Genomic DNA, 18,185 nt, shown 5'->3' on the forward strand with positions numbered 1-18,185 from the left:
CTGCTACATTGAGATTTGGGAGCATTGTCACATTATCACAAAAGGGATGGGGAATGTGAAAGTAAATGAGAGAGATAGAGGGAGAGCTGTTGAGAGATTACGCTGAAATATACGGAGCTGGAAAAGGGAGCTTGCCGAAGCAGGTCTGGTCCTGATCCTGGTGCAGGTCTATTCCACCGTTCTGGAAACAGCCCAGCCACTGCTCATGGCTTTCACCACAATGCTGTACAGCTTGGTCCAAGCTTTGCGCGTGTTCAAGTTGAAGGCAGGACCATGATATTTTTCCAGCATATACAGCAAGGATTCCCCTACAGCCTGCAAACCAGAAACAGGGAGAAAAAGTGAGTGTCCAAACAGATTGAAGCTTTAGGGCAAACATGACGTATCAGCCTCCGGATACCCCAGGATGACTCCTTTTCTCCATCACAGCCTTCACAGCGAAATCCTCCTTCTTTCACAAAGCCCCAGAAACAGAATAACCATTCTTGAAATACCCATCCCAAAGATCTCAAGAAGTCCACATGCAGTTGCCCTCTCAATGAAAAATGCTTCCATTTTAAGTGTTCCACAATGGATTATGTCTGGGGTTCCTAAAGAGGGTGTTGCAATGCCCGTGGTGCACTCACAGGGGCACCATGGGATGTCCCCAGTGGCCCCTCCTACCTGTTCTCCCAGGTGCTGCCATCTTGGATTTTGCAAAATCTCCTTATATTTGGGCACTACCATCTTGGATTTTATGGGATTTCAGGAGATTCAAGTTGGCAGCACCCTGGCTGAGCCAGGAAAAAGAGGCTGTAGGGTGCCATGACTCCCTACTACTGTGGGAACTACTGAATTACAGTAATCATATGGGAGGAGAAACTAAAGCTCTGGTGAAAGTCTCAATGCCTATCTATTCTCAAGTGGAAAGCCCCCCCCCCCCAGCTCTTACCCAATATTCAGTGTATCCATACTTTGTCCCTGGCAGCTTTGACTAGAAACATAACCCAGTGGTTCTCAAACTTTGAGGAAATTTTATTCCCTCAGTAAGTCTTTGCGGGGAGGGGCAAGGGCAGCTATGCAATCCCCAGGGTTGCATCGCTAAAGGGGGCAAAGGGGGGGGAGTGCTTGCACTTACATTTATGTAGTTAGAGCTGCTGGAGGCTTCGGGAGGTGCAGGGAGGTCTGCGCAGGCTTGGAATGTTCAAATGGAGACATCGCAAAGAACCTCCTGGAAACGGGAAGTGCTTTGCAATGTCTCCATTTGAACATTCCAAGCCTCGGGAAAACCTGCAGAGAGCTGTGTAGGACTGCTCATACCTCCTGTAGCCTCCAGCCACTCTAACTACATAAATGTAAGTGCAAGCACCCCTCCTTCACGACATGATCCTGGGGATCACTTCCTGCCTCTCTTCTTCCCCCACCCCTTAAAGGGACAGGAGAAGCTTTACATGAACTGGTGGGTCGTGACCCACCAGTTTGAGAACCACTGACATAACCAGAGACAGGATAGCAGGCATCTGACCTACCTACCACTCAGTTAAACTGTTCTATTGAGTTTGCACTTTTATTCCACCAGCCCCAGAACTCTAATAGCAAACTTTGAAACCCTTGTCATTTCTCCATGGTTAGTTTGTTTATTTATTTATTTATTTTTATTATTATTATTAATATACCCCCACACACCAGCAGAGGAAAGGCTATGGGTTTTCTCTGTCAGAAAGATCAACAGCTGCTTATCCCTTTCCATCTTCTGTGATCTCATTTGTGTCTATATCTATATTGCAAGCCCCTCAGGGAAGAGACTTACCGAAAAGGACTCCACTTTCACACCAACTGCCTGGTGTTTCTTGCCCAAGTTGCCAAGGTATTCCTCCAGACAGTGCAAGTTCTCCAGATGGGTCACAGCTGCATCTATTACCAGCATCACCTGTCAGGCAGACAAGATAACAAACAAAAAAAAAAAGACACTGGGGACCCCTTACAGAACAGAGCAAGCTTCTCCAAAAGCCCTGTGCAAATGTTGCAGCAGGCACGGAACAGCTTGTGCTGTACATCTCCATAAGCCCAGTTAGAATATGCTTGACAATAAGAGATCTCCATTTCAATACACATTGCAGCCACTCTGCTATTTAGGTTCCTTTTCAGCAGTTACAGATTTCATGTGCAACAGGCAGCTTCACACAGGCAAAACTCTTCCAGTACATTGCCACACATGTATTCGGCTGCAGTTCAAGGCAAAGAAACTGCACTTTGCCACATATGTCCATTGCATGTGCTAATTATTGCGCATACCATCTGCAAGTGGTTTCCATATGTATTCCCCATGCATGAACAAAAAATCCACACATGACAGACTGATATTGCAATAAGCCAGTGGTTTTCAGACTGGGGTGTCGCCTGAGGGCCTTGGGCTCTTTCCCCTTAAGGGGCAGGGGGGAGGCAGGGAGGAGGTATTGATGTGATTCCCAGGATTGCACCCCTCAGGAGGGCTGCAGGGACTGGGTTGCCCTCACCAGTCCCTGCAGCAGCCTGTCAGGGGTGTGGAGAGCCTTGCGCGAGCGTCTGCAGGGCTCCCCAGGTCTTCAGAAGTGAAAGTGGAGTGATTGCGCTCCACTTCCACAAAACCAGAAGTAGAGCGCAATCGCTCCGCTTCTAACTAGCTGGGGAGCCCTGCAGACGCTCGCGCAAGGCTCCCCACACCCCCGACAGGCTGCTGCAGGGACAGGTGAGGGCAACCCAGTCCCTGCAGCCCTCCTGAGTGGCACGATGCTGGGGACTGCATCGCCGCCTTCCCCCACGCCCCATTGCCTCCCCCCTCCCCCCCACAAGGACTTACAGTGGTGCAAACTCTCCTAGAGAGTTTGACAACCACTGCAATAAGCCATTAATCAGTTAATTCTACATTCAGCTCTCAGCACCACGCTACTCCTCTCCCCATCCTAAACAAAACTATGTGATGTGCTTGTTTCTTTTTCCAAAAGAAAACAAAGAAGTCCAAATTCAAATCCAAAGTAGATGTACCTGGAAGTCCAATGCAACTTTTCCTGCTTAGTAAACATGTATAGCAGTATTTCTCAAACGGTGGGTTGGTAAGCCAGTTCAGATGGGTCCCCATTCATGTCAATATTTTTATTTTAATATATTAGACTTGATGCTATCAGGGTATGTGACAGCATTTGGGGAAATGTTACAGATATGTACTTTGAACAGGCTACTCTGTATATGCTTTTAACAATGACAGTCAATGGGACTTACTCCTGGATAAGTATGGGTAGGATTGCAACCTAGGATTGTTAAAAATTTTCCTGCTTGATGATGTCACTTCTGGCAATGACGTAACTTCTAACATAATGACATCACTTCCGGTGGGTCCCAACAGACTGTCATTATAAAAAGTGGGCCCCAGTGCCAGCAGCAGACCTCCCCAGCCCCATGCCCGGGGCAAAAGTCCATGACGACACCCCCCCACGGGCTGTTGCCGCCCCAACTTGCTTGAAAAGCCGCCTGAGACTTTTGCCCCATCTCGTCTATGGGAGGATCACTGCTGCCCAGTGCTAAAACATTTAAGAACCACTGATATATAGGACTGCAGGTATAGATAGTTTTAAAGTGTTAAGGTAAATTCAATAAGGAAAGGTCTATCACTGGCTGTTAAGTCATGACCATTAAACATGGAGCCATTATAGTCAGAGTTCACTTCTAATGCCAGGGCAAACAAGCAGGGATGGCTATACCCATCATGCCCTGCATATAAGTTTTTCAGCGCCATTTGGCTAGCCACTGTTGGAGACAGAATGCTGGACTAGGTGGATTTGTGTCTCATCTGGGCAGATGATTCTGAACATCTTCTCTGACTCCCCTGTATCCCTGCAGGCCAGTTTTCACCTCTTCTTAACCCACCCTCAGATTTGGCCGCTACTTGACCTGCGTGCTCGCTTCTATCATTGAAAATAAGATTAAACATGCCTGATTTAATTAAGTGAAAAGATTTATATTAATTGTAAAAAGGCATGATTTGTACAAAGATCTGTACTGAACAGATTGAGGAGCTGCTCTTGTCTAATGGGTAACTGTAACAACCCCATGGGGGACAGATTCACACACTTTTAAAAGGTTCTATCCTTAAGTGATTGCTAACAGTTATCCATTAGACAAAAGTAGCCATTCAATCAACTTACAAGTAGCTCAGCTGGTGAGAACATAAGTAACCATCATTTCATGAACAAAGAGCAGAAGGAACATTCTCCATTCTACATGGCTGTAGGAGTAAAGCCTTCAGTTATTATACCTTTTGACATTCTTGATGAACAGAACACAAAAAGGCAAGAGTGGTGTAAAGCAAAATTTAGAACAGCAGTTTTCAACCACGGTGCCATGGCCAATCTGTTCCATAACTGAAAACAATGTTGAGTTTACGTACATGGCACTAAATGAAGCAACATGACAGTGTATTTCCTGACGTCTCTCACCTTCCTAATGTGTTCCAGGAACTCAGGTGATGAGAGGCACTCCTGCGGGGTGGAGAACTTTTTGCAGTTGTACTGGAAGAGAGGCAGGAGATCAGGCTCCAAGTCAAAAAGCCTAAAACACAAGACACACACCAAATACTTATTGAATCTCTATAAAAACAAAACTTCTTTGTCAGATAGTATTAAATTATTCCATCCAGAGGTGTAACATACTGCCCCAGCACCCGGGGCAGTGACATCATGGTGTCACTTAACTTCATGACATCACTTCTGTGGTCTCCCCAGTGGGTGGGGCGCTTGCTATGCAGCTTCATGTGCCCCATTCCTATTCCTGTGGAGGCTGGGTGAACCATATCCCCCCCCCCAGTGTACTGCCTGGGACCAGTGCCCCTCAGGCTCTGCCCAAGTTAGGCCTCTGATTCCATCCCATCAGCCAAACCAGCTCCTCCTGCAGAGCTTCCACATAGAGGACTCAAAAAGGACAACCACAAAAGGAGTCAGAAACTGTGTTATACCAGCAAGAAGAGGATATCTTCTCTCCATCAGAATTTACCTCCTTTCATGTCCAGCTTGATTCCAGGAAGACAAACAAAATTCAACAGAAGACAAAGCATCATTCTACCCTTTGGCACAGCTCGGCCTATCCCTTCACACCTGCCTTGCTTATGGGGAGGATTACCAGAGACAGACCAAGCTCTGGATGGCCCCTCCATTGTGTTGGGGCAACACAGCTCTACCCGTTTCCCCACCTCTTTTTGTCCTGCTGGATTTCCCTTGAAGGAAGCAAGAGGGAGGACTGCACCGAAGGTCCAGCATGATCACAGATGGCAGTCAGTTATTGACTTACATACATATAATCAGGCAATTGCTTGTCGAATGACAAGAATGAAGTAGCACCATGTTTTGGAGAAGCAGAGAACACCTTCCCCCAACATTCTCATCCTTATGACCCATCCCATCATCCAATGGCAGTCCTGACAGCTTCCTGCCAGGCAGTGGCAGTCCAGGCAGTTTTCCTGCCAGGGACAATCCCCATTAGCCACCCCCCAACCTGGAAGTAATTGCAGTGACGTCACTATGACAATTAATTCTGTGCCACTGCCTCCTTTCCCCCCTCAAATAAAGGGGGAAGGAAAGAAGGGAAGAAGCGCTGCTGGAAGTGGTGCTTACAAGGCAAGCACCACCTGCCTCCCAAAAGTGGTTCTCACCTCCTTGCCACAGCTTCCAGCAGTGCCAAAAAGCTCAAGTGGAGCCTTTTGTGCCGCTTAGGAAGGGTGCGAAAGGCTCCAACAGAGTTAGAAGCGGCAAGCATCACCTCCAAAACTGGAGGAGGCAAGTACCGCTTCCGGCTGGCTACCCAGCCATTCTGAGGGCCACCCTCATCTCCTCCCCTTCTTTAAAGGGAAGGAGAGGATGGCAGCCCTCAGATGTGGTCAGGAACCACACTGATAGTGGCTGCAGGAGCGTAGCCACCACTGGTGAAGTTCCCTGCTGATCTGAGGGCCGCCCTCCTCTCTTCACCTTTAAAGAAAGGGAAGAAGGTGGCCCTCAGATTGGCACAGAACCGCACCAACAGCGGCTGCGCTCCTGCAGCCACTGTCAGAGTGGTTTCCAACTGCGCAAAGGAACAGTGGTGGGAGAGTGGGTTGTGATGCCACCCCCCATGCCTGAGGCCTAGGGCATTTGCCCCCACCCAGGCACGCCACTGCCACTATCCCTTCCGAATCTTTCCCCTTTTCCCATTCCCGCCAACCCTTGTACCATTATAACTGCTGCCACTTCCTCCTCCTCAGTCTCTCGCAGTGCTCCTAAGAAAAGACAGGGAGGTGGGGACATACATCCTAGATTTCTGGGCAACTAGTCAAGGTACAACTTTAGCTCAACATTCTTGGTAGATTCCAAGGGATTCCCTGTCCTCCTCTCTGAAGATAATTTCTGAGTAGACTGTGTGCACCACTCCCAATCCAAGCACCAGCTTCAGGAAAGTGGCGGATGGGATAGGGATGCAATACGTTCTTGGTGCATTGTGCCCTCCTGCTACCACACCAGTGCTCCAGAGCTGTTTCTCTATCAGGCTCAATGCCACAGTTAAGGGATCTGGCACCCAAGAGCACAAAAAACTTTTAACACCCCCCCCCACAAGGTGTTAGCATCCGCTGGGGCCAGATGTCCAGAACACCCCTTGGGGGTGTCCAGGAGGTTGTCCGAGTTTCAGGCAGCCTCCCTGAGTCTTGGAAGGCTTCCCAGAGGCTTTAGAAAGGCACTTCCAGTTTTTTGCAAAACCACAGCCAAGTGCAGCCTCCCCAAGCCTGTTGTCAGTATTGCAGTTTGGCAACCCCTCTAGTTGTGGTACCCAGGGCAGTGTACCCCCCTGCCTCCCTTAGCTATGCCACTGATCAGGCTCTTACATTACACCGCTAGAGCTGGACAGTGATAGAATGTTAGGAACTGGTTGTTTGTAAAGAGGATTCACAGTGTCAAGGGATAAAGAGCTGAAGGGGAGAATGGTCTAAGGATGCAACAAGTTGAGAGCACCTCGGCATACTAGCATCAAACCTTCTTCCGAAAAGTTAAAAACACAACTTGGTACACTTCTCCACAGGCTCTGAACTGCCTCTCTTGCCCTTGCATCACAGAGCATAAGATACCAGCAAGCACCTGACTTCACAGTCATGATTCATTGGGTTGCTCTTTTCTAAATTCCCTCCAGTCAGGTCAGTGTGCCCCACCCACCCTTTAATACCAAAATACTCACCACCCACAGTGACCAACGTAACACTCAGAGGACTGCAACCCCTCCACACTTTGCTGCAGTTATAAACTCTGCTTCTTCATTCTGTGACACAGCCCAAAATCCCCATCCACATTTCACTGCCAGTTGCATTTCACGCACACATGTCATCTGCAGTGGCCTCTTGACCCACCTCTCGCTCTGATTAGACAGATTTAATCTTCTCCCAAGAACCATTTTTTTTTCTATTTATATTGCAAATCTCCCCCCAACTATTAAGGGTGCAAGAGATCTATATTGTATACCACATGCTAGTCTGAATTCATCGACATGCTTAGAGAGTGAAATAGTCAAAATCACGGAGAATAAATCCATCACTGGCTACTAACCACAATGACAAAATGAAATTTCAGAATCAGCTGCAGAAACAGGATGCCACTGAAAAGAAATCTCAGCAAAAGGCCATTGGCCTTTTTGTCCTGCTTGTGGGCATCCCAGAGCATTTGGCTGGCCATTGAGGGAAGCAAGATGCTGGACTAGATGAACCTTTGACCTGATCCAGCAGGGCTCTTCTTAGGTTTTGCCAGGGATAGCCCAAGACCTCCTGGAGCCTGAGACAGAATACAATTTGCTGCCCCCTTTACCTGGTGGTGCATCAGCCTTTGCTTCTCCTTGAATTGGAAAAGGGTGGTGAAGAAGAATGGAGAAGACTGGTGTTTCTGGGCAAGGTAATTGAGCGGGTGGTGGCGTCCCAACTCCAGAGGGTCTTGGATGAAGCGGATTATCTGGATCCTTTTCAATCTGGCTTCAGGCCGGGCTTTGGGACGGAAACCGCCTTGGTCGCTTTGGTGGATGACCTACGCCGGGGACTGGACAGGGGGAGTGCGTCCCTGTTGGTCCTGCTGGACCTCTCAGCGGCTTTCGATACCATCGACCATGGTATCCTTCTGGGCCGATTGGCCGAGTTGGGAGCTGGAGGCACTGTTTTGCGGTGGTTCCGCTCCTGCTTGGAGGGTCGGTCCCAGATGGTGGTGCTGGGGGATGCCTGTTCGACACCCTGGCCCTTGAGGTGCGGGGTGCCACAGGGCTCAATTCTGTCCCCCATGCTATTTAACATCTACATGAAACCGCTGGGAGAGGTCATCCGGGGGTTTGGAGTGGGGTGCCATCAATATGCTGATGACACCCAGCTCTATCTCTCCTTTCCTCCAGACTCCAGGGTGGCGGTTGAGGACCTGGAGCGCTGTCTGGAGGCAGTGAGGATCTGGATGGGGGCTAACAAGCTGAAATTAAATCCGGATAAGACAGAGGCTCTCCTGGTTAGGAAATCCTCGATGCAGGTGCTGGACTATCGGCTTGCGCTGAATGGGGTTGCACTCCCTCTGAAGGAGCAGGTCCGCAGCTTGGGGGTCCACCTGGACTCGCAGCTGCTCCTGGATTCCCAGGTGGCGGCTGTGGCTAGGGGGGCCTTTGTTCAGCTTTGGCTGGTGCGCCAGCTACGGCCATACTTGGATCGTGCAGACCTGGCCACGGTGATCCATGCCTCGGTGACATCGAGATTAGATTACTGTAACGCACTCTATGTGGGGCTGCCCTTGAAGACGGTTCGGAAACTGCAACTAGTGCAGAATGCAGCGGCCCGTGTGGTTACTGGAGGTAGGCGGTTCGACCCTGTCAGTCCGCTTCTCCAGCGGCTGCACTGGCTGCCCATTCGTTTCCGGGCCCAATTCAAGGTGCTGGTATTGACCTTTAAAGCCCTATACTGCTCTGGACCAGGGTATCTTAGAGATCGCCTGCTCCCGTACAATCCGGCTCGCCCTCTCAGGTCATCAGAGAAGGCCTTTTTACAAGTGCCGCCGCCTAGGGAGGTACGTGGGGCGGCTGCAAGAAATAGGGCCTTCTCAGTAGTGGCACCAACGCTATGGAACTCCCTTCCCCTTGACTTAAGAATGGCTCCCTCTCTTGAGACCTTTCGGCAAGGCCTGAAGACCCTTCTGTTTAAACAGGCCTTCTGAGTTCTTGGCCTTTTAACATCTTTTTAACATCTTTTAATATTTTTTTACAGGCCTGATTCTTTTATGACTTGCTGCTGCTCTATGCTCTTTTTACCTATTTTTTTTACTCTGACTGCTGTTTTTAGTATGTGTTAATATGTTTTTATTTGTTTTTTAAATTGTTTTTAATATGTTGTAAGCCGCCTTGAGTCCCTTCGGGGAGAAAGGCGGGGTAGAAATAAAGTTATTATTATTATTATGGTGTGTAGAGCACTGGAGGCACCAATTCATCACTCTTCTCCTCCACAGTTCTTCTTCTGTTCTGCCTCCTCCTTTTCCAATCCAGGAAGTGGAGGGGGGTAGAGGGAATGGGCAGGCAGAGGTGGGCAATCCCTAGCTAACAGATAGTTTCAGTTGGTCTCATGGATGGGCCAACCTGGGTTCTGCTTTCAACTGAGCATATATTATTCTGCAGGGGCTCATGCATCTTATGCTGATGTATAGACAAGTCGTGGTATCTATGGGGGTTCCATTCTGGAACACCTCCCCCCCAATTAACTGAAAACATGGATACCAGGGAATGGCACCCCACCCCCCAGATGTGCGCAGCCTCTGCTGGGCCCAGAGGACCCTCCGGACGCGAGGAATGCTCAGCTCCCATTGCTTCCATAGGGGTGCATGCAGGGGGTGTGCAGGGGGGCCTGCGGACCCAATCTGCAGATAAGTGAATCTGTGGATATGGTCCCCCCATAAAGAGAAGACATATGTATGTAAATGCGTCATGTGCTTCATGCAAAGCCTCCGCATTAGCAAACATATTTAATTAGTTGGGGTAATTGTGTCATCCATCACACAAGAGTGACAAAGCCATTTGCACATGAAAACCATTACTAAAAACACAGATACAAAATAGATACATTCAACTTTAGATGACAACACATAAAGATGCTCATCCAAAGCCAGTCTGCTACAGAAACAAGGGAGATTGTTTCCTAAGTCCTGCCTTGATGGATCAAACCAAAAATCCATTAGGTTCATGGCACGATGGAGACAACCATCCCCTATACCTGTGTCCTCAAAATCTGGTAATTACAATACTTTATAATGCCAGCATTAGATGTATATTGCATTTCTTGTGAGTGTTCAAAGCACTTAAATGCATCACCTCAATAATATTTACAACCACTTATAAAGTAGGTTAGTCTTATGTTGCAGACTGGAGCTGGGAGGGTTGAGAATTAGTAGAAGTACTGAGTAGTTCATGGCACAGATGAAATTTGGAAATTTCCCAGCTCATGCCCTTGGTCATCATACCACTAAAGCTAATCTGGCAAAACCAATGCCATTTTTTAATTCAACACCCCAAAAATATCCAAAATTCATTCAAACATCTTTATCTACTTTAAAAAAAAAAAAAAAGATTTTTGTGTTATTCTGTAACTGATCCTTATGAGAGGCCAGCTCTTAGCCCGTGACTCTGCTCTTTAAGAAGGTAACAAATCAGAAATAGTCTTGAAAATGAATAAAACCCATGTAAACAATACTCACTTGATCACTCCTGTCTTAAGGTTGATTAACATTCTCAACACATTGAAAAGAATTAGTGAAGCAGGGCGTCTCTGTAGAGACTCCATGCCAAAGAGCTGAGTCCTCAACATACCCTGCTATGCCATAGTAAGTTCAGGGGAAATAAATCTAGTCTTATGGTTTCCCAAACAATTTACATAATACAGACTTGTCTGACAGGATTATAATTTCCTGGATACATCTCTAGATCATATTTTAAAAACAGATTTCACACTGGCCATTTTCCAGTCTGCCAAAAGCTATGGATTTTAAAGTCACGAATTTTAGTCAATACTACAGGAATTTCTAGAGGTGTTTGAAAACTGTGTTATTTACTCAGTAAGCCCATTGTGTTCAGTAAGACTTAGGCTGTCATCTTGGAAGCAAACACCTCTAGGAATTTCATATTTGAGTTCTTGAAGAACCCGGATGAATGCAGCCCAGCCTTGCGGATTTGCTGCTTTGTATCAGTTCCAAAACTTGCATATCCTTACATGAGGATTCCACCGTGATGCCTTCCTTTCTTCTTCACAGAATGGATGTTACTGTGTGCCGCTGAGAAACAAGTTTAAAGTAATGGATGTATGCAAATATCACATTATCTATTTTTTATGACCTATTTTATGGGGATCTTCCCCAACAAGGAAGCTGGGGAAAAACACGATGGAACTTGCTTTTTGAAAATTCTGAGAGGATAAGACATTATCTCAGCCATCATCTACATGAGCAACAAATTCTGCTTCTTAAAAGCAGAAGTGAGTTCTACCCTCACTGTAGGCTAGCCTGAACGACTTCTCTGCAGATCCCTCAATCCAGACTGAGCAAGTCATGCCTGCTGGCCCCAGATGTCCCATCTATACAATGTGGGGTTATTGCGGGGGTAGACAAGGACTGGAAATGATTCCAGCTTGTTTGAAAACCTTGTAGGGATGGGAAAATAAGTCCATTGCATTTACAAATCCAGTTTCCCAGAGACTCTGTCCTATTTGCTTTTCCAGACCTTCTTCAACTCCTTTTCTGAGAGGTTAATGGAATGTGCTGGGTGTTCAGCTGTACTCTCAACATGCACCATTTCCTCTGCCCGAGGTCTGATCCTGGAATTAATTGCGCCTCTCCCCAAGGGCCAGGCCTGGGCTCAGCTCTGGCAATTGCCATGTCACAAGCAATTAGGAAGCCACTCCGATACACTTTGCAGATCGGAGCCCTTGCGAGAGGACTGTGGAGCGCACAGTGGCTGTGCAACGGCTCATCAGAAGGAAGCCTTTCCCCTCTGAGCTGGGCCCCTCTTTTGGACCACACCGTTGATCTTTATTATAAGCAGCTCATCAAACCCTGCAGGCCAATCCCAGACATGTTTACTCAGAAGTAGGTGGTGAGTTCCAGACTACTCACTCATAAGAAAGCGCACAAAGGCCTGCAGTCTTAGTTGTCCACCCTCATCTGCTCAAATGCCTGAAGCAGAAGGTCCTGCTGGGGCTTAAACTGGCATTTAAGATCTCCACTGCTGGGATGTGCAGTGGGTGGGAGGCAGGTGAGGCAGAGCCTCCCCACTGGAGTCCTTCAAAAAGCACCACCACCACGTGAGGTGAACAGGCACCCACAACCCATGCACAGAGCAAGGGAGTGCAGAGTGTGTGGGTTGCGAGTGCTTGGAAGCCTCACACAGTAGTGGCACTTTTCAAAGGACCCTGGTGGGGAGGCTCTGCCTCGCCTGCCTCCCCACCCACCGCACACCTCACACAGTGGCAGTGCTTTTCGAAGGAATCCAGTGGGAAGGCTCTGCCTTACAGCCTCCCAGGGCTGTAGCGGGGGGGGGGGGCAGGAGGTGTTTTGCCCCCCCAAGCCAGCAGTTTGCCCCCCCCCCCCATAATTTTTTCCAACGCTGTCCTCTTTCTGTCTAGTCAGGTGTCAGTTGGGGATGATTTGAAGCCCTTTCTGCAACTTTTTTCATGCACAGGAGGAAAGAGGGCTTGGTGCTTCTGGCAGGGATGGGAGGGAGTGCATGTCTGTGGAGTGGGTAGAACAGGGTCCTGGAGGGCTCCTTGGAAGTTATGACCTCTGGTCACGCAGCCCCCATATAGAGCACATGGACAGCAGGGCTGGTCAAGAGAAGCTACAAGGATGGCAGGGAGAGATTTCTACTTTTAGTGGCAGGGGGGTGAGTGGGAAGGGTGCTATTTCTTTAACTGTGGAACATGCTAATTACTACAAGGTATTGCTGTGGAGTTGCAAGGAGAAACGTTTCCGTTTGGAGACTTCATGGTGGGGTTTTTGCCTTTCATATATATTTTTAAAATTAATGGCTGCTGCTTGGGGACTGGGGAGACCCTTTTTCTGGTAGAGAAAGCATGGAAAGCATTTGAGCTAAAGAGAACCAAGAACTTAAGTGTGGAAAAGGTTCTGAGCAGGGGCGGATCCCAGGGAGGGCATGGGTGCATACCCCTCCAACTGTCCTGCCAGCAGGGAAGGGCACCCACCGGGATGGAGAGCAAAATCGGGTGTCAGGAAAACACCGACTGGGCGGGTACCAAGGAGATTGGTTGGAACGAGAGCCCAGCTCTACCCACCAAGAAAATAGTTACAAAGGCTATAAACTCAATCTGGAGCCCAGGTCTACCCAAGCAGTTAGACCTGGGCTCCAAGTTCACCAAATAGCCCCAGAGGCCTGAAGGAGGACATGATTGAGACCTACAAAATTATGCAGGGCATGGATGGAGTGGATAGCAAGAGATACACTTGTCCCTGTCACATAACACCAGAACCAGGGGACATCCACTAAAACTGAGTGTTGAGAGAGTTAGGACAGATAAAAGAAAATATTTATTTACTCAGTGTGTAATTAGTCTGTGGAACTCTGTGCCATAGGAAGTGGTGATGGCATCTTACCTAGATGCTTTTAAGAAGGGATTGGACAAATTTCTGGAGGAAAAGTTCATCATGGGTTAAGAGTCATGCTAGGTATGTGCAAGCTCCTGATTTTGAAGTAGACTACCTGAGAATGCCAGATGCAAGGGAGGGCACCAGGATGCAGGTTTTGTCTTGCTGTCTTTTGTGCTCCATGAAGTATTTGATGGGCCACTGTGAGATACAGGAAGCTGGACTGGATGGGCCTGTGGCCTGATCTTCATATGTTCTTATGTAGGCTATACGCTCAATTGGGAGCCCAGGTCTACCCAAGCAGGTAGACCTGGTCTACAAGTCCAAGTGGGAACCTTGCTGTACCTGCCCAGCAAATAGCCACAGAGGCTATCAGCTCAATCGGGAACCCAGGCATACCCAGCAGGTGGACCTGGGCTCCAAGTCCAGGCGGGAGCCCAGGTCTACCCACCCAGCAAATGTCCACAGATGCTATCAGCACAAGTGGGACCACAAGTCTACACAGCAGGTAGACCTGGGTTCGAAGTCCAGGTCAGAGCCCAGGTTTACCCACCCAGCAAATAGCCACAGAAGCTATAAGCTCAGTCAGGAGTCCAGGTCTACTTGGCTGGTAGACCTGGACTCCAAATCCAGGCAGGGGCCAAGATCTACCCGCCTGGTTGACCTGGGCTCTGAAGGTAGTGCTCATGGTCTCTCTCTGATACAGACTCTGAATCCACTTTAAGGAGATTCAACCCTCAGAAAGATAGAAGAATTCAGCTATACTAGGTAGATTCAATAATTCAAATCTTCTGTACTTTGCTTTTTAAAAGTCATGAATATTGTAAAAAAAACTAGTGTTCCAATGGCGTTACTGTATTTGACTTGCATATCTTTCCTCTTGCTTTTATGTAAAGTAAATAAATTTTATTTTAGTATGTATCAATGCATCAGCAATGTGTCATTGGCTAAGGAAAGGCTTTCAATACAAGCAAATACTTCCTGCACTGCAGTGATATGTTTTACTTTTGCAGGGATGCAAGCCTGTATATTGTGCTGCTGTGTAAAATGAAAGGATATGCTGCATGTTATTTCTGTGTAGACAAGTACTTTTTACATTGCATGCAGAGATGCATTTATTCTATGCAAATTATTGTTACATTGCTTTACAGATAATGAATGCATGTTTCAATAACCCCCCCCCCCAATATTTTCTCTTCATGAAATTTGGGGGAGTTACGAGTCTTTGATGTTTCTCGGTACTGATCCCTTCATTTTGCACACCAGTATAGATACCCAACATAATTGCCACCCCCTGAAAAAATAGTTGCCCCCCCACCTCTAGAATCCTGGCTATGGGCCTGCTGCCTCCCCAACTGTCTCTGCTCCACTGTCCCCAGGAGCCTTCACCCCTCACCTCAGAGGGGCGTGGGTTAGCTGTCGTTCCTTAGTGATCAGGAAAGGGCTTTCTTTATATGCCTAATTGCACTCTCTCCTTACTTCACAAGTTCCTGGGATAATCTGTGGCACTGACCACAAGTACCAGTGCCAAGCCCTAGCTCAAATCACAGCCTGCAGCATGGGGGGGGGGGGGAGGTAATAGCTTCTTTCCCTCCCCACAGAATAACCAAAACCAGGATAAAAACCACTTTCACCTAGAGCGAGGCGAGGCTTCAGTTCCAGCCAGGCAGCCTCTTCTTCAGCCTAGAGACCCTTTTCATTTTAGCCAAGAAAAAGGCACTTAGACCTGGGATCCAATGAGCAGATTTTTGGAAAGGAAGGAGAGGGGGAAACACTTTTCTCATCACGTATGACCCATGCTCCACGTGCAACCACACATGACGATTTGCACGGATGCTCTCCCCCCCCCACAAACACACGTGTGCCGTGAACGTGTGAAGCCGCGGAAGCGTGTTCACAGTACCGATCCACAACCCCCAAAGTCCCAGAACAGGGCAGGGGAAAAGTTTCTCCTCCGAGTCGCCCCCAGCGCAGGGGCCTCGAGAGATCCGCCAGTCCGGGGCGCAGAGGAGTCTACGGCCGGTTGGATGCCTCCTCTCCCAAGTCCCTGCAGGGGAGCCCCCCGTCCTCGGCTCGGGCCCTGGCAGCACGTGCTCCCGCGACTTACCTGGTGAAGAGGACGAGGCCGTGCTCCAGGGGGCTGCCGCTCACCCCCCTCCAGCTCTCGCGGATCAGCTGCTGCTCCGCGCTGCCCAGCCCGTCTCCGCTCTCCATTTTACGCGCGCTGGGAGCGAGGAGGGGAGGAGACCACGGGGGGGACCTCCCCTCCGCTCCGCTCCTCTTCCCGGCCGAGGCGCTGCGAGACTCGCTCCCAGTAACAGGTGGCCCCGATTCCGGCACGGGCGCCGCTGCGAACCCCGCGCCTGCCACTGGCGCTCACCTCGCGGGCGCAGCTGCGCTCAGCTGCGAGGGGGCCGCTCGCCCGCGGGGAGGAAGACCCCTTGCCCTGCCCTGCCCCGCGGAGGCGCCCCAGCCATGCCGGCCCCCCCTTCGCGCCAACTGGGCTCTGCTGCGCCAGGATCGGAGCGGCGGCCCCTTCCCAGCCCCAAGAAGAGAGCAGGGTGCGGGAGATCTTAAAGCGACACTGCCCTCTTCCTCACCCCTTGGAAGCGCATCGGGCCTGTCCCAAAACCCGCGTTTGCAGGCCGGGCGCACCTTCCCCCCTGGCCCCAACACGTGTTGGGAACATCCAAGCGTTCCAAACCTCCTTTGCGCCTTTAACAAGGGTGCCTGGGCAGGCTGCGTTTCCCCCCAGCAGTGCGCCTCTTCCACCACCCCACCAATCCAGGCAGTGTTTCTCAAACTGTGGGTCAGGACCCACTAGGTGGGTCGTGAGCCCATTTCAGGTGGGTGCCCCCATTCCTCTCAATGTTTTATTTTTAACATATTAGACTTGATGCTACCATGAGATGTGACTGCATTTGGGGAAATGTGACAGACCTGTACTTTTAACAAATTACTGTGTACGTTCTTTAAGAGTGTTAACAATGGGACGTACTCCTGGGTAAGTGTGGGTAGGATTGCAACCTAGGATTGTTAAAAAAATTTCCTACTTGATGGTGTCACTTCTGGTCATGACATCACTTCCAGTGGGTCCTGAGAGATTCTCATTCTAAAAAGTGGGTCCCGGTGCTAAAAGTTTCAGAGTCACTCATGTAGAGAAAGTCACCTCACCTCAAAAAAAAAAGTCATCTCACTAGGAGAACACTTGCTTCAGAAATCTATTTCAGGGCATCATTCTCAAGTTAAACTTCCACATTCATGTGACTGACACCAGTTGATATCAGGTCCAACCCAACCCCCCACCCTGCACCTGAGATGGAACCTGATCCCTCCATAGCACATATTTTGTTTCCCTCCCCACCCCATCTCATAAGAATAGCCCCACTGGATCAGGCCATAGGCCCATCTAGTCCAGCTTCCTGGATCTCACAGCAGCCCACCAAAATGCCCCAGGGAGCACAACAGATAACAAGTGACCTGCATCCTGGTGCCCTCCCTTGCAATTGACATAGCCCATTTCTAAAATCAGGAGGTCGCACATACACATCATGGCTTGTAACCCGTAATGGATTTTTCCTCCAGAAACTTGTCCAATCCCCTGCCTGGTTCTGGTGTTGTGTGAGAGTGTAAAGAGCATCTCTCTATCCACTTTATCCTTCCCATGCATCATTTTGTATGTCTCAATCATGTCCCCCCTCAGGCGTCTCTTTTTTAGGCTGAAGAGGCCCAAACACCATACCCTATCCTCATAAGGAAGGTGCCCCAGCCCAGTAATCATTTTAGTCGCTCTCTTTTGCACTTTTTCCATTTCCACTAAGTCCTTCTTGAGATGTGGTGACCAGAACTGGACGCAATACTCCAGGTGTGGCCTTACCATCGATTTGTACAACAGCATTATAATATTAGCTGTTTTGTTCTCAATACCTTTTCTAATGATCCCAAGCATAGAATTGGCCTTCTTCACTGCTGCCGCACATTGGGTCAACACTTTCATCGAGCTGTCTACCACCACCCCAAGATCTCTCTCCTGATCTGTCACAGGTGGCTCAGAACTCATTAGCCTATATGTGAAGTTTTGATTTTTTTTGCCCCAATGTGCATGACTTTACACTTACTTACATTGAAAAGCATCTGCCATTTTGCTGCCCATTCTGCCAATTGGGAGAGATCCTTCTGGAGCTCCTCACAATCACTTCTGCTCTTCACCACTCGGAAAAGTTTGTTGTTGTCTGCAAACTTAGCCACCTCATGTCATCTCATGTCCTTTCACCCTGAATCACTCCCTCCTGCTTCCAGACCACCTGTCCTGGCCCAGATTGGACCACTTGAACCAAGATTGCCTCCTCCCTCCTCCTCCCACCATCATCTCCCTTCTTCTTCTTTCTCCAAAGAAACCATTTGTGCATCTTGAACTTAGCCAGAAAAAGAGGCAGAGATAGCTGGAAAAGTCTGCATGGTTTCTGGCTGGCAGAGGCAGCTTATTAGAGATTTAGGAAGCCGGACTGATGTTGACTTTTTTGGAGACAGATTAGAGCAGTCTGTCAATGTTGATTTAAAATATTT

General features: G+C 48.8%; 1 protein-coding gene across 1 annotated transcript; it reads right to left on the bottom strand.

Annotated features, from left to right (window-relative positions):
* Positions 1-168: 168 nt before the first annotated feature.
* Positions 169-15,833, bottom strand: NGB (neuroglobin). Its single transcript, XM_066612102.1, has 4 exons — positions 15,727-15,833; positions 4,452-4,563; positions 1,790-1,909; positions 169-315 (listed from the first exon to the last, which is right to left on the bottom strand). The coding sequence occupies exons 1-4, from the start codon at positions 15,831-15,833 to the stop codon at positions 169-171; spliced, it is 486 nt and encodes a 161-aa protein (XP_066468199.1).
* Between the last annotated feature and the right edge of the window lie 2,352 nt (positions 15,834-18,185).

The sequence above is a fragment of the Tiliqua scincoides genome, chromosome 1 (assembly GCF_035046505.1).
Source record: "Tiliqua scincoides isolate rTilSci1 chromosome 1, rTilSci1.hap2, whole genome shotgun sequence".
Classification (NCBI taxonomy): Eukaryota; Metazoa; Chordata; class Lepidosauria; order Squamata; family Scincidae; genus Tiliqua; species Tiliqua scincoides.

Bases quoted from the DNA above. Each gene is read 5' to 3' on its own strand.
- NGB (XM_066612102.1), bottom strand. From the start codon at position 15,833: ATGGAGAGCGGAGACGGGCTGGGCAGCGCGGAGCAGCAGCTGATCCGC. The intron at 4,564-15,726 runs GTAAGTCGCGGG...CTTGTGTTTTAG, and splicing joins GGCCTCGTCCTCTTCACCAG to GCTTTTTGACTTGGAGCCTG. The intron at 1,910-4,451 runs GTGAGAGACGTC...TCTGCCTGACAG, and splicing joins TCCTGGAACACATTAGGAAG to GTGATGCTGGTAATAGATGC.